At 38.4% G+C, this 14,890-nt stretch overlaps 1 protein-coding gene across 1 annotated transcript in view; it reads left to right on the forward strand.

The window, feature by feature from the left end:
* The window catches only part of LOC134210863 (formin-binding protein 1-like), a 190,081-nt gene that overhangs the window by 162,958 nt on the left and 12,233 nt on the right, over positions 1–14,890 (forward strand). The window contains 5 exon segments of the mRNA XM_062687238.1: positions 229–282; positions 3,820–4,255; positions 4,343–4,521; positions 4,604–4,626; positions 4,629–4,792. Of these exon segments, the coding sequence (XP_062543222.1) occupies positions 229–282; positions 3,820–4,255; positions 4,343–4,521; positions 4,604–4,626; positions 4,629–4,792 (856 nt within the window).

Below are 14,890 nucleotides of genomic sequence, written 5' to 3' on the forward strand. Positions count from 1 at the left end.
AGTGGTACAGCTAGGCGACACCTGATTAGACATCCAGAGAAAAATTGCATGTTCCACTGCCTTTGGCTTGAACTTTTTACCCGTCAATTACCTGAGCTTAACTGTTATGCATCGCGCACACTCCAGCAAACCAAATTGATTAAACTCGTGCGAGCAAAAGTGATCCAGATTTAGTTTTGATCTTTGATTTTTTTTTTATATTCATAGGTCTTTTTCTCTTCGTTTCAGGCGGCTCGTCAAAAGCTATCAACCAAAAAAGAGCAAAGAAGACGAAGAAAACGAGTAAGTATACACAAGAAAACGGGAATTGTAATGTGATTAAAAATCCGTTAGATATAAAACGATAGAGCTAACTGATTGTCAGACCGCATTGACTGGTGGTTTCGATGGGTTCGATTTGGGGTAGCCCTTTTCGGTTGAAGGGTTATTTTGTCTGTGTTCATATTGAATATCTGTCGGGCAAATGGAATGTGGAAAGTGCCGACAATAACCTCAATTGAGTGCAGTGTGTAACTGGAATTTGATGAATAAATACGCGCCAGTCGCAGGAGCTTTTGTGTGATTGTGGATGGAATTAATCGGTGAGAGAATATACAACCGTTTTGTTAAATGTTTGTTTGGGGTTATATAGTTCAAAATTAAGCTGAAAAGGCATATGTTGGATTAAACACAAATCACTCTCGTACACGTAGTTTTGTTATGTTGTCAAAAATGAATTATTAGGGTAACGGTAGAAATATTGAGGTATTAGTAGATCCACGAAAGAAAATATTTTTAAGAAAGCCAGCCAATAGAAAACTAATAAATTTGCTAACAAAAATTAGATTTCTTTAATGATAGTAAAATTAATTTAGGTTCGTTTCTTAAAATCAGAATTATAGTTTTATACAGAGCAAACATCGTTTCCATCTGCATGTTCCGGGACTTAAGCTGATTACGTTAGCCCTAGAGAGTAGCAATTCGTATTTTTACTTAGATCACATCCCCATCTGTCTGTTTCTACCGGCAACAATGTACTATGTCTTGGTAGAGTTATTGGTTAAGCCTCTACTCGCCGACTCCTTCTTCAGTGGGCAAAAGCCTCTACTACTGCCCTGGGATCAATTCCAATAAAGTCGATCTCGTCCGCAAAGCCAATTTGCACTTATCAGCCTAATCAGTTTCACCGGAAAACTATGTGCAGACATTATCTGCAGGTCATTGCACATGGTGGACTTCATACCAGTCTTGTGCCGTGCGTCAGTTGACAGTTGAGCAAAACTTCTTTCATGGGTTCGTTTCTCTTCTATCTTTGCTTAACTGTGCCTTTCTCCCTTGTATCGAGTGCCACTCACCATTATTCATCTTAAGGCTCAAGAAAAAATGGGCAACGAAAAGAGCTTTCTTAAAGATTTAACACCGGTGTGTCATCTGTGTCTTTCTGTCCTTCGTGAAATTGCGATTGTGCATCATCGAGAATTAATAAGGAAGAGGGGAATGAAGAAGAAAGGAGAAAAACGATAGAACTCGTTAAAAAATATGGATTTGTGTAGTGGGTTGTTTCCAATCTATATAATGTTCAAAAACGGCTCTGACCCATTATCACCCTATTTAAGAATAATGGTTTTATTTAGAGTGAAGAGGGATGAACAGTAATATTGATTTTAGATTTTTTGTCAAAACTTCTATTAGCTCAATCGATTTTTAATTTACTTTTCCGAAGAGACGGCTCTAATCGTTTGTAAAATTTAAAACAGAAAAATTAAACTGTGAAACCTGTTTTTTCAAGTTTGGCCTAACATTCGTCCTATTTTGAACCAACATCAGGTCGGTGCACGTGTCAAAACTTTCCTAGTTTTTTTTTTTATTTTGAAAATAGTTGAGGCTTAGGAAATTGGGAACGTTGACCTTAAAGAAGTCAAGTCAGAATTGACTGAGACAATTTTGAAGGAAAAGATCTTTCAAAGCATACTGTAGTTTATTTAAAACATGCACCGAGTTTCGAGCACATGAGAAACACACAGAAGAAATTAATAAAGGATATAAGTGAAATCGTTTCCAGTTACCCCTGCGAGCAAAGACGTAGGATTGCCAATCCAGAGATGGCGAGTTCGATTCTCGATCTGGTCTAGGATGTTTTCGGGTGGGAAACATTCTGATGTGAGGAAACACAATGAGAAGTGAGTAGTAAGAAAATGGAAAATAATAAGTGAAAAGGAGGAAGAAGAGGAGACATGTGAGGAATGCGAAGTAAGGGAGGAAAAAGGAAAAGAGAAGAAAGGGAGAGGTGAGATAAAGAAGAAAGTAGCAAGAAGGAAAAGTAAGAGGAAGAGAAAAACAGAAGAAAAAGAAAGAAAGAGAAAGGAAGTAAGGTGAAAGTAGGAAGTAGGAAAAAGAAAAAAATAAGAAATAATAAGGAAGAGGGAAATGAAGAAGAAAGGAGAAAAAACGATAGAATGAATGAGGAAGGGAAAAAATAATAATGACTAAGGAAGTAAGAAGAAGGGAGAAGAAAAAAGTAGATGGAAAAAGGCATAAGGAAAAAGAAAAAAGAAAGAAAACAGAAAAAAGTTGAGGTAGAAGGAAGAAAACAGTAGGAAGAACGAAGCAGGAAGAAGGAAAAAGGAAGTTGAAAGCAAGAAGAAGGAATTTTAAAGAAAGAGAAAAGCAAAAGTGAAGAAGGAAAAAGGGAGAAGGGAGAGGAGAAAGATGAAAGAAGAAAGATGAAAAGAGAAGATAGAGGATGAATGAAGAAAAGAAGGAAGAAATAGAAAGGATCAAGGAAGAAGAATAAAGTAAGAAAGAGTAAAGGAGAAGACAAATGGGTTCTTCCATTTCAATAACTTCTCACGTTCTATTTCTCATCTCTCACTTTTCATTTCTTACATCTCATTACTCCTGATGCTGTATCTATTGTACTTGCCACTCGAGATACGTACTCATCCAATGGCGAGTATAAAACAGAATTCAATTGAAAACTGAGGAAATGCTGATAGAATACTAAGTTGCAAAGTTGGTCAAGTTTAAGTTGGAATAGAAGAAGGGAGATAGTACGGTCTCCATTCATATTCAATTCGAGCGAATGCCAAAATGTCAAACATATTTAGCATGGAACAAAATATAACACAGGCTGATGTTAAATTCTGGTGTAAGATGCGCGGCTACAAAACAAGACCATGGTTCGAAGTTTGGTCTAGGACATTTTTAGGTTGGAAATTCTTCCGACTTTCCTGGAAAAGTATCATCGTGTTAGCATCATGTTACCTACAATGTTAGCCAATACGAATACAAAAATGGTAACTTGGCTTAGAAACCTCGCAGTTAACAACTGTGAAAGTGCTTAATGAACACTAAATTGCGAGGCGGCAATGTCGTAGTAAGGAATGTAATACCAATAAGATGAAGACATTGTTTTTCTTCGATATCACTTCCTCATAGTTAGTAATCCAAGTTATACTATATTTACAGTTATCATTGGTACTAAAGTTGTACTTTTTAGCATAATAATGGCCGTTACAAATATTTAATTAAAATTATGTCCTACTGGTAACCGAAAGGTCAAGGGGAAGGGGAATATAAAAAATAAATATAAAAATCAAAAAAATCAAAAAACTTCTCGAATTTGTTGAAGAATGTTTTGAAAATCCTCAAAATTACCCGAATTTTACTTTGTTGCCCCCTCAAAATATTATTTTTGGGTAGAAAAATCGGAAAGGGGGGGGGATAATATTTGTATCGGCCAAATATGATGAGACACATTCAAAGATAAATTAGAAAAAAAAGCAGTAAAACATCGTTTTTAAACATTGACTATTTTATTATTGTTCTTACTATCTGCAGATTCTCCTCCTTCCAAGCGTTCAAATGTGTCCTCAAAGAAGTGGCCGACCTCGCCGGGCAGCGGGAAGTCGTTGCCGAAAACCTCCAGTTACAAGTCCTCCAGGGTATCAGTCTATTGGCCAAAAATTTAAGGGACGAGCGAAAAAAGTCCCTCAACGAAGGTGCACTGCTCACACAGAACCTCAACAGTCAGATAGCTGCCCTAGACCGGGCGAAACGAAACTACGAGAAGGCGTTTCGAGAGGCAGAAAAATCTATCGACAGTTACCAGAGGGCGGACGCAGACCTAAATCTGAGTAGGGCTGAGGTGGAGAAGCAGCGAAACAACATGAACATCCGCTGCGGTCAGTCGGAGGATGCAAAAAACGAATACGCTAACCAGCTGCAGAAGACCAACAAACTGCAGCAGACGCATTTTGAATCGTCGTTGCCAGAGGTGCGAATCTAGGGCCGCACGTTAGAGAGGCGGGAGGGAATCGAATTGGGAAACAAGATTTATGATCTACAATCATGTCTTTGACAGGTTTTTAACCGATTACAAGAGTTGGACGAGAAGAGAACACGAGGACTGAAGGAATTCATTAAGGGTGGAGCGGACGTGGAATCAGCGGTGGCACCCATTATTGCGAGGTGCCTTGAGGGCATGGTCAAAGCAGCGGACGCCATTAACGAGAAGGAAGACTCACTCAAAGTCATAGAAAAGTAAGTCGCGGCGAAATCGAAAGTTGTTTGTTTGTTGTAAGTTGCAAGGTTATCTAACACTGTTTTGCCGTTTCCTCGAAAGGTATCAATCAGGCTTCCAACCTCCCGGGATTTGCCGTTCGAGGATCTCTCGAAGGCGGACTCGGACACCTCCAATAACTCGCAGACCTACACCTCAACCAGCGGACTGAATCACCTCACGGCAAAAGGAACGACGACGCAGAAGCTGAAAAAGCGCGTTGGAATTTTCGGCATCTTTGCCAGCAATAAGGTAAGATGTTCGTTTGTGTGTGCGAGTGCTGCTAATATGTTGTTATAGTTTGGCTCACCAAAAGCTTTCGATATCGTTTACCACTTAACAAACTTACACTCGAGATAGATGTTGTCCAAGTAATGAAGCATCAATAATATGCCTGGTAGACATTTCAAAGATTATAATGCTTCTTTTGTGTTCACAAAATATTAACGGTGGTTCTCAATCTCTTTGTTACGATGTCGAGGAATTAAATTTTAAAAATAAGTTCTTTAAATTTGATAAATATGGATTTTTCTTACAATACATCTTATAGAGCTTATTTTTTATCTATAATATGTTTAATTTTATTCCAGAGCAGCACACATGTTGTAAACAAGTTTTTGTTGCTCATATTTGATCACATGTGAGTTACTGCAACCAAACCGATCTGGACTTTGCTACCAGCGAAATTTGAGAACCACTTGTAATAATATCCTACCCCTCGGTCCAAATCAATACTGTATTCAATTTGTAAAAAAAGAAGTCCCAATTATTGCTTACAACTTAATTGTTATTGCTCTGATACTGATTTCCATTCACAACTGAACTGGAAATTCGTTGTAATAGAGGTTGTAGGTCGTAAAACTAGTTATCTATAATTTACTGATTGCCGGTCTTAAGCGGATAGGAAGCACATAAAGAAGGAATGGCGGATCGTTTGTCTTGCTGAGTATGTAATTCGAGCACGCAAACCCAACATTTGTTCATGTGAAACCGAAAGGAGAAAATGTTATTCATCGAAGACATGTGTATAGATGAAATTTTTTATTTGTAGTTACTTATCACTTAGCGTTATCTTACTACATTTCTGCCATCACAAACGCTGATTATACCATTAGGCAATATTTGGGATTTGTTTCGCAGTATAAAATGAGAACACGTGTTGAGCTCCATCAGCACAAAAACAAATAAAAGAACGCAAAACGAAAAAAAGTAAACATAGATTCCTCACCAATAGAAAATCAATCAATGGTTATCAGGCCCTGCATATCAGCACGATCGATGTTTCTTCATTTTCCATACCTCCAAAACGACGAACATGTTAATCTAAAAGCCTTTCTGTTTACGTTTTCTCATTTCTGTGCCGGACCTTGCGCCAATGTATCATAATGTGTGCCTTATGGCTCCGTTTTGCGTGATGCGTGAAACATTGTGTTCGACTAACCTGAATCACGTGATAACACGAAAACAAACTCTCCGGCCATCGAATAAAAATCGACAAACGGCTGAAAACGAAATGCAATCAACCAACTGTTGTTGCGGACCATTGTGAGTATTCCCATTGCTGAGTGTGTAAGTGTGCGCTACACGAACCAAAACAGACTGCACATTATGCTTAAACATGATAACAAAATACACAAAACCAAAATCAAAATCTGCTGCTGTAGGCTGATGCTTCGTATCTGTTGCAGGCAAACACATTCACAATTCACAAACATGAGCACATATGTACTAGAGTGGGGCGCAGTTGTATGGAAAAACGCAAACTTTGTCCGATCAAGTGAGATCAAGGTTTTTCTGAATCATTTTAGGGCCCCAATCATCTGTGCAAAATATGGGCTCGATTGGTTGCAACCTCGCATGCCGCATCGCGTTTTAAATTTACATAGAGATTAGTATGGGAAAACGTACTTTTTTATATTTTTGCTCTTAGCGGCTTTAATTTATCATCAATCACGTGACTCAATACGTTAACATATAGTCTGGAAGATGCCGAAAGACTTTGCCGAAGAAGGTACGTAGCTGGAAGGTCTACAAAAAATGTTATTACGTTTCGAAAATTGATTGTTTAAACCATATGCAAGAAATCAATGTTTCTGCCAGCACTACCGGACGACCTATGGTTATCGAAGGGCAAAACCCATCTTCCTTCTTGTCGGATTTTTTTCTTTGTGAAATAATTCCGGATAGCTCCCATTAGCTCTAAAGCCCTATAAGATCAATTATTTTGAAATAACACTCAGTTAAATTATTGGTCTACGTAGTACGGCAGTGCTGGCAGAATAAACGATTTTTTGCATATGGTTTGAACACTCAATGTTCGAAGCGTTATAACTTTTTTCGTGGACGTTCCAGCAACGTGTCGTCTTCATCAAAGTTTTTCGGCATCCTTTGGGTTATACTTTAACGCAATATGCCACTTGGTTTACGATAAACTGAAACCTCTAGTAGTAGAAATGCAAAAATATACGTTCTCCCATACTAATTTCCATACAAACTTCAAACGCGATGCGGAAAGCGAGGAAGCAACCAATCGGTCCCAAATTCTGCACAGTTATTCAGGACCCAGAATGGCTTCGAAAAACCATTGATTTGAAAAAATGACCATGACGCCCCACTCTAATATGTACTCTACAATAGGGTGAGATTACTTTCAGATTTACACTCTAGGTTGTATTTCGGGTTTCAAAATTCTTCTCTATATACAAAACATATCTCGTCGCCACGAAGGGCACAGATTCAGAAACTACTAACTATTAGTACAGTGATAATTCGCTTATACTAAGGACAAACTGTTGGTATTCATTTACCATAGTGCAATTATTTTGAAATAAATGCTGCAATGGTAATTCGATGGTTTACTGTTTCCAATTTTTTTTCTTATTTATAAACTGTAAGTGATGTACGTAGAAGTCCATTCCGCTCTGTCCATTGGTGCAAATTACCAGGCACACAGTTTACGAACTCGTTCAAATAAACAAAATTCCAAGGGAATAATGGATACTTTTCAATCAGCAGAAACGGTTTTTTGTCTAGGCTCAAATCATGGTAAAATAGTCTTTCCAATGAATTAAATCAAAATCCGAAATCAGCTAGGAGTGTAATTTTAAAATTTAATCCACCCTATAGCACAACGCAGTTTCTAATAGCAAGCAGCAAAGCTTCATGCAGACGCTTTCGATGTTGTGATTTGATTTTGCTCCTTATAGCTCTCATACTTCGCTCACTATTGCTGAACATTGATTGCATACCAATTTCTACTGGGAACGGGTTTTTGAGATATCCACATCGTGGCATTCTTCTGATGCATACCAACATTTGTGTTATGTAGATTACATCGAGACACTTTTAATTCAAACCATTTCGGACCAATTGACGATAGGGTATGTGTGATTTTCAAGGTTCGGATTTCTCACTCGCTCACGCGACAACAGATCGCTCCACCATCCATTTTATCCGGATAATTTACAGCGCGATAAACTCCGGCACAAGCGATGGTGCGAAAAATTGTTATCCCTCTTCCCATGTTTCGCGAAAATCAAATGCTGCTTACTTTGCTTCTCCGAACTGATTGCATACGACGACACGCCACGATAAGTAGTAGGTTCAAGACTGCAGTTTTTCTACTTGCTTTCAATCGGTTCGTGTGGTGGTGTGGTTATAGTGGGCGCTCTACAGATTTTAAAATTGTTTTGGGTTCGAATCCCGCCGCGGACCTACATTTTTGTGAATATGCTTTCAAAACTTATCTGGAGAAGTGGCGAGGTGGAGAATTTGGAGGCCCAAAATTAAATTATCCGGCAAGCCGGCGCTCGCGAGTTTATCGTTCGTCTTTCTATCCGGATAAAATATTGTGTGAGAACGCTTGCTCAAAGGAGAATATGGAACAATTGCACTCCGCTGTTTGGATCAATCCTGGGTTTTTATTCATATGAGTGAGAATTCCGAAGCCTAGACGAGCTCGGTGGTCTAGTGGCTACCGCTTCTGCCTTATAAGCAGGAGGTCGTGGGTTCAATTCCAGGGTCGTCCCTTTCCTACTTTGTAATTTTATCTTAGTTCTTTCTGTGTTTCACGTTCTACCAAAACGATTTCTACTGTTATAACCTTCCACACAATCCCAAAATCTCCCGTGGAACCTATGAAAGGTCGTAGAGTTCTCTGCATCTTTCTTAAGTAGGTGTCCAACTAATCATCCTTCCCCTTCCTCAGCATTCGCAAGGACGTGGCCAGGACAGATCTCGACTATTGGAGGGTACAATGCTTTCATCTAAGAGATAGTGATTAGTCCCAAATCAATATCTGTGGTAACGGATGAAAGTGATGCTACTCTCATACAATAGTCTTGGCTTGTACCACCTACGAATTTGTGCGAATTGCTCAATGCTAATGCTAATGCTAATGAGTGAGAATTCCGAAGCCTGGATTTTATAAAAGCTGTAAAGCTTTTCGAACCTCGCATTTCAATAATGTAACTTTATTTCCAAGACATCAAGAACAGAGATCGGAGAGAGAAAAATGTTCAGCAAAGGAAATGTATGGGAAAAACTAACCACCGAATTCACAATAATTTTAAATTCTTCGTTGCAACGCCACAGAGCCGGAGTAAATCTTTTCAGTTTTACAAAACGGTAACATCAAATAAACACCTACCTGAAAATCGTCACAGTGCTCGATACAATTATTGCTTGCAGCTGTTAATCACCACAGAGGCGCGGTCACCTTCCGAGATGTGCGTAGGACAAATAAAAAGATTTATCAACCAGGAGAAAAACGAATTTGACAGGAATAACTTAGGTGTAAATCTCGATTCTATTAAAAAAGCTATATTCTCCTTCATAGTTCATGATTGGCCGAGAATCAACTATTCTGTACATGCTTTAGAGTTTCATAAATTCAAAACCAACAACGATGCCGGTTACGCCCTTACAGTCAATTTGGGATGAGAAGAAGAAAATAAGTTCAACACTCATTGTTTCAAGAGACCAATGAATCCTCTGCATCTCCGTGTGCACCACGGGAAAGGAATAATAATTATTGGTTAGTTTAGAACTGGGAGCTGCGGATAGAGTCGAAACGAGTGTCAAAGAATCTCCAAAGTAAGCTGTCAATGGATACTTTTTGACATCGAGAGAGGGTTTGTGCAAAAGATATTTTAGTTACTAGATAAAGATTGTCGCTTCGGTTCCCTTTGTTCTGCTGTCCGGAACATGTGTGGTACATACCTGTCAAATCGTATGGATTTTCCTTCTTTGACATTTAGCTCCCCTATCCTCACCAGCAAAAGATGTTCCGGACAGCGACGACAGCGACAATCTTTATCTAGTAACTAAAATATCTTTTGTTTGTGCATTTTGAGCGTAGACGAGAGAGTACACGTATAAATCAACTCATACTAAATATAGCTCATTTTCAACCAATTTCAATTTACTGGCGTCATTTTAAATATATCGACGGATTCAACATTACTTGAGGGTATGAATTAATTAATTAATTAATTTTATAAAGATAAACATAATGAAAATTCAATGTGAGAAAATCGTAACGTGTACAGTGAACACTGGGAGGAAATTTGCGAGTTTCAAGCAAAATATCTTGAAAATTTGATTCGGTCGAGTCCGCAGCTCCCAGGTTTAGAAGATAATCTTGGTAAGCGACCAAAAAATCATTATTTCGAACTTTATTGATGTATTTCGCTTGATGAGCGATAGCACTATTCTAAATCTACTCAGCGCAATGCACGTCCGACGGTCTATGCGTCCTGAGAAGAATCGTTCCTCTTCCGATCAAATCATGCGCACTACAGAATCATGATCTATCAAACACTAAATTATTTATCTTCTTTGTTTCTCGACGAGAAAATAACCACGCACGCCCATTGCCTTCTGTATTCTGAGGAGGATCGCGCTTTTTTTTCGATTGAAACGACGGGTACCACAGAAGCACGGTGCATCAAGCTTCTGCATTCTCATAATGGTATGCTAAAGCATAGCTGAGAAAAACTTTATAAATGTTTTCACTGTAGCACTCTGTAATCTAAGCTACTTTTAAGAAATATCTTAAGGTTTAAAGAGATATCGCCGGGTATAATACTTAAATTATTCAAGACAATCTATGGAGATTTTTAATGGTGTCAACCGGATATCACTATCTTTCTAACTATCTGGAATCCATTGGAATTTCGGAAGGCTAGAGACCACTAGTAACTTTGAGTAACTTTGAATCAATGATATGGAAATGCTAATATCATCTTCCAAACTTAGACGTACATGTTCATGATAGGATGCATCCATCAACTTTGAATCGTCCAAAAACCTTACAGGATTATCAAATCTCGAAAAGGATTTTCAAAAATCTTTATGAATCTCACAGAGTATTTATGCCATTATTTATGGCACTCCGGATTTCGGACTTCCATTTCATGTAGTGAATGTAAAGAGAACAAATCTAGGAACTTTTTTCAAATAGGCGTAACTGTATTTGACCTTGAAATTTGAAACGACTCATACTCTCTCTATTCAGCATATTTCGTTCAACTGACGTTACTCCCTGATAGATCGCAATCTATTCTTTCTGTTGGGTACATTAGTTGACCGAAATAGTTTGAATTAAGAACACAGTCGCCATTCCAAAAATCAGTTGGGCCCATTTGAAAAAAGTTCCTAGAAATGTACATTTTACATTGTGTGATTTCCCAAGAAACTTTTAGGAATTCAAAAAAATATACTTTTAAGAATATTTCTGACTCACCAAGGACCATTACAGCTTTTAGACAGTTTTCAACAAAATGTACGAAATACCAGAAAACGGTAAAAAAAGGATTAGACTTCTTGGGGAAAACCTTCAGACGTCCTTGAATCAATGTTGGATGTCCTGGAATCATAATAAAATCTCGAGAGACTGTTTAGGGAAAAATCTTTTCAAAACCCAGATTTTTTTGGATATTAGCAAAATCCTTTGATTAGCTCTGAAATCTTTCTTTAACTAATATACAGATTCTTGTTATCTAATATCTGCATCAATATTCAACTTGATATTTAGTATTAAAGTTTTTGTCATAATCATGGGTAGGACAATGCTTCGAGTGTCCCACCCAAGTATTTTCATGCGTAGGACATGTCCTACGTGTCCCACCCACTCCCGGCGCCACTGCACCACATAATAGTGTTAAAGTCACGCACTTCAATCCTTCCTATTTGTTCTTATCACTAGAACTTATATAATCATATTAGAATACATTAAAAAAATATATATCCTCGAACCGAATAAAAAATCACCTCGGCACAAGAGCTCCTAGCCCTGCCAAAAGGCCAGGAGAGTAATTCTCTGTGAAATCATGATTTTTTTTTCGAGATTTCAATTTTGTATTTTTTGATTTCTCTGAAATTTTGCATATACATTCTTTGTGATCAAAAAACATAATTTGCATCATTGTTTTGCCATTTTGACTATAGCCTAACTTCTGACAAGGGCCTAAGCAAAACCACCTTGAACACTTTTTAACAAAAAATTACTCGAAAACGGCTTGTCCGATCGTTTTGATGTCTTTGATGGCAAATTTTTAGCTAATCAATGGGACTATGTGAAAAAAAATATACACTGACGTTATGCTGGTTTGAATTTCGACAAAATTTTGCCTATATCAACCTTTTGGTTCATCCCCTGTGTAGTTCAAATTACTTTCGAAATTTTATCCAAGTTTCTAACAGTTAAGTTCTATTGAGACTGATAATAGATAAGATTTAAAAGTTAGGCGATAGTGCACGACTGCTGAAAGTTTATTTTTAGAATCTATTAATGGAATTAGACTTTAAAAAATTTGTTTGAATACAGTTTTGCGCAAGCCTAAGTTTAAGAAATCTAGTAGTCGTAATTTCAACTAATTCAATAAAAAATTAAAAGCAGTCACTGCACAACAATTTACTAGGAAAACTAAAATAAATTTGTTTCGTAACAATTGTGAAAAATTTCCAAAAAGAAATGAGAAGCATATCCCTTGAAAATTTGAAAAATTACATTCTAGAACATTCGTTGGAAACATGTTTATTGTAAACAGGATGAACCTGCCCGATCTAGCTCGGGTACCTTCGCCGGGCCCAGGGGGTACCTACGACAAAAATGGATAATGTCGAATTTTAATCAAAACTTATTGATGAAGTTTTGGTTATATGTGTATTTTTTTATTTTAAAATTCTGTACATAGTATGCATGTCGATTAGTAACTTAATGACTATTGAATCCTTCTCTCCACAACCACCACAGTGGATGAAGGGCTGTGGGCAGAAGATCAAAAGGCCAAAACGACGAATGAACAAATTTGAAAAACAGATAGACATGGAGGTTTTTGCTCTTCGATGCAAGAGCAGCACGCGCAACATCTTTCAAATAGCTATTTGTTCCTAATAAATTGCATTGAAGACACTGGCAATACATCGAGTCACATTAAAGCCACAATCCAGTTTCAGAAACACACAATGTTTCATTTTCGTTTAAGTGGCGTTGCAATATGCCACGCATCTGTCTTCTTGGGTGGTTTGGAATTCAATGTGTCTGATATGAAAGATACAAAACAGATAAATCGTAGTATTAATAACTCATCGATTTATTGCTGTTACGACAATGTTTCTGGAATGTTGCAAAACACTTTGAGCTCATCTGAGCAGTATTTTATTTTTGACAGTCCCCTACATAAAACCGTCTAAGACGAATTAAGTACTGTCCATTTAATTCCACCAGTTAATTTTCGTTATCTTTGCAGATACGTATTTCGACCACAACTGTGTGGTCGTCTTCAGTGTCTTGTACTTGACTCGACTTACGAAGTCGAGTCAAGTACAAGACACTGAAGACGACCACACAGTTGTGGTCGAAATACGTATCTGCAAAGATAACGAAAATTAACTGGTGGAATTAAATGGACAGTACTTAATTCGTCTTAGACGGTTTAATACATTCCACTAAACGAGCTTAATATATTTTTCTGAGTCCCCTACATGTTCCGCATAAGTTACAAATGAGTTTGTTGTTTATGTGATGAACTTGTAGCAGAATCTCCAAATAGAATTGATGGTGTGATGGTTATAATAAAAGGTTACAAATCTCAAGGTCCATGGTTCGATTCCCGGTTGATTTTTGTGTTTTTATTTTCATTGTAGCCGCAAGATGAGATAGGCTCCACATCTTGCGCTTTTTGTGCCACAAAGGAGTTCTAAATACGACGACTTGTGCATAACTCAAACCTTTAGTAAGTCACACCACAGTTGTTGTTGCGCACTGAGATACAAGTGGTGTTGCTTGGGAAATTGGAAGTATCCTTCTACGCTTCTCGAAAGTCTCCTTCTAAGCAGCTCGGAGGACTCCTTTCAAGAGATTCGGAGGACTCCTTTTGAGAGGCTTGGAACCTTTCTTTCAAATGGTTCAGAAACCTACTTTCAAGAGGTTCAGAGTCCTCCTTTCAAGAGCCCCGGAAGCCTCCTTTCAAGTGGCCCAGAAGCATCCTTTCAAGAGGCCCGGAAGCCTCCGTTCAAGAGGCCCGGAAGCCTTCTTTCAAAAGGACAGGAAGCCTCCTTTCAAGAGGCCTGGAAGCCTCCTTTTAAGAGGCCCAGGAACCTCCTTTTAAGAGGACCGGAAGCCTCCTTTCATTATGCCCGGAAGCCTCCTTTCAAGAGGCCCGGAAGCCTCCTTTTAAGAGGCCCAGGAACCACCTTTTAAGAGGCTCGAAAGCCTCCTTACAAGAAGCTCGGAAGCCTCCTTACAAGAGGCTCGGAAGCCTCCTTACAAGAGGCTAGGAAGCCTCCTTACAAGAGGCTCGGAAGCCTCCTTACAAGAGGCTCGGAAGCCTCCTTACAAGAGGCTCGGAAGCCCCTTACAAGAGGCTCGGAAGCCTCCTTACAAGAGGCTCGGAAGCCTCCTTACAAGAGGCTCGGAAGCCTCTCTTCAAGGGGCGAAGCGTCCTTCCAAGCTGCTTAGAATTTTACCTTAAAATAGCTCGGAAGCCGCGTTTCAGGAGGCTCGGAGTCTTCTCTTCAAGAGCTATAATGAAAATTTGAGCCAACTTCATGGAGAGCCATGAATCTCGTTAATTTTTAGTACCATTTGGGGCAAGAGTGGGAAATTTCGATCGATTGCTCAGAGGATCATAATGGTTTCTTGAAAAAATTAGGATAGTCCAAAATAATCTTCCTGGAAAATTAAGAAAAAAAAACATATCAAGAAAAAATTTCAAAACGACTTATCTGCTTTTGTAAACAAAGATTCAAACGACGATTTGACGAATCTGATAGCTCTCTCACGCAAACCAATACCATCAACAGGTAGCGGAAACCTTCACCTACCTATAGGTGGTGTTGGTTTGC

Source organism: Armigeres subalbatus, chromosome 2, assembly GCF_024139115.2.
Source record: "Armigeres subalbatus isolate Guangzhou_Male chromosome 2, GZ_Asu_2, whole genome shotgun sequence".
NCBI classification, from domain to species: Eukaryota; Metazoa; Arthropoda; class Insecta; order Diptera; family Culicidae; genus Armigeres; species Armigeres subalbatus.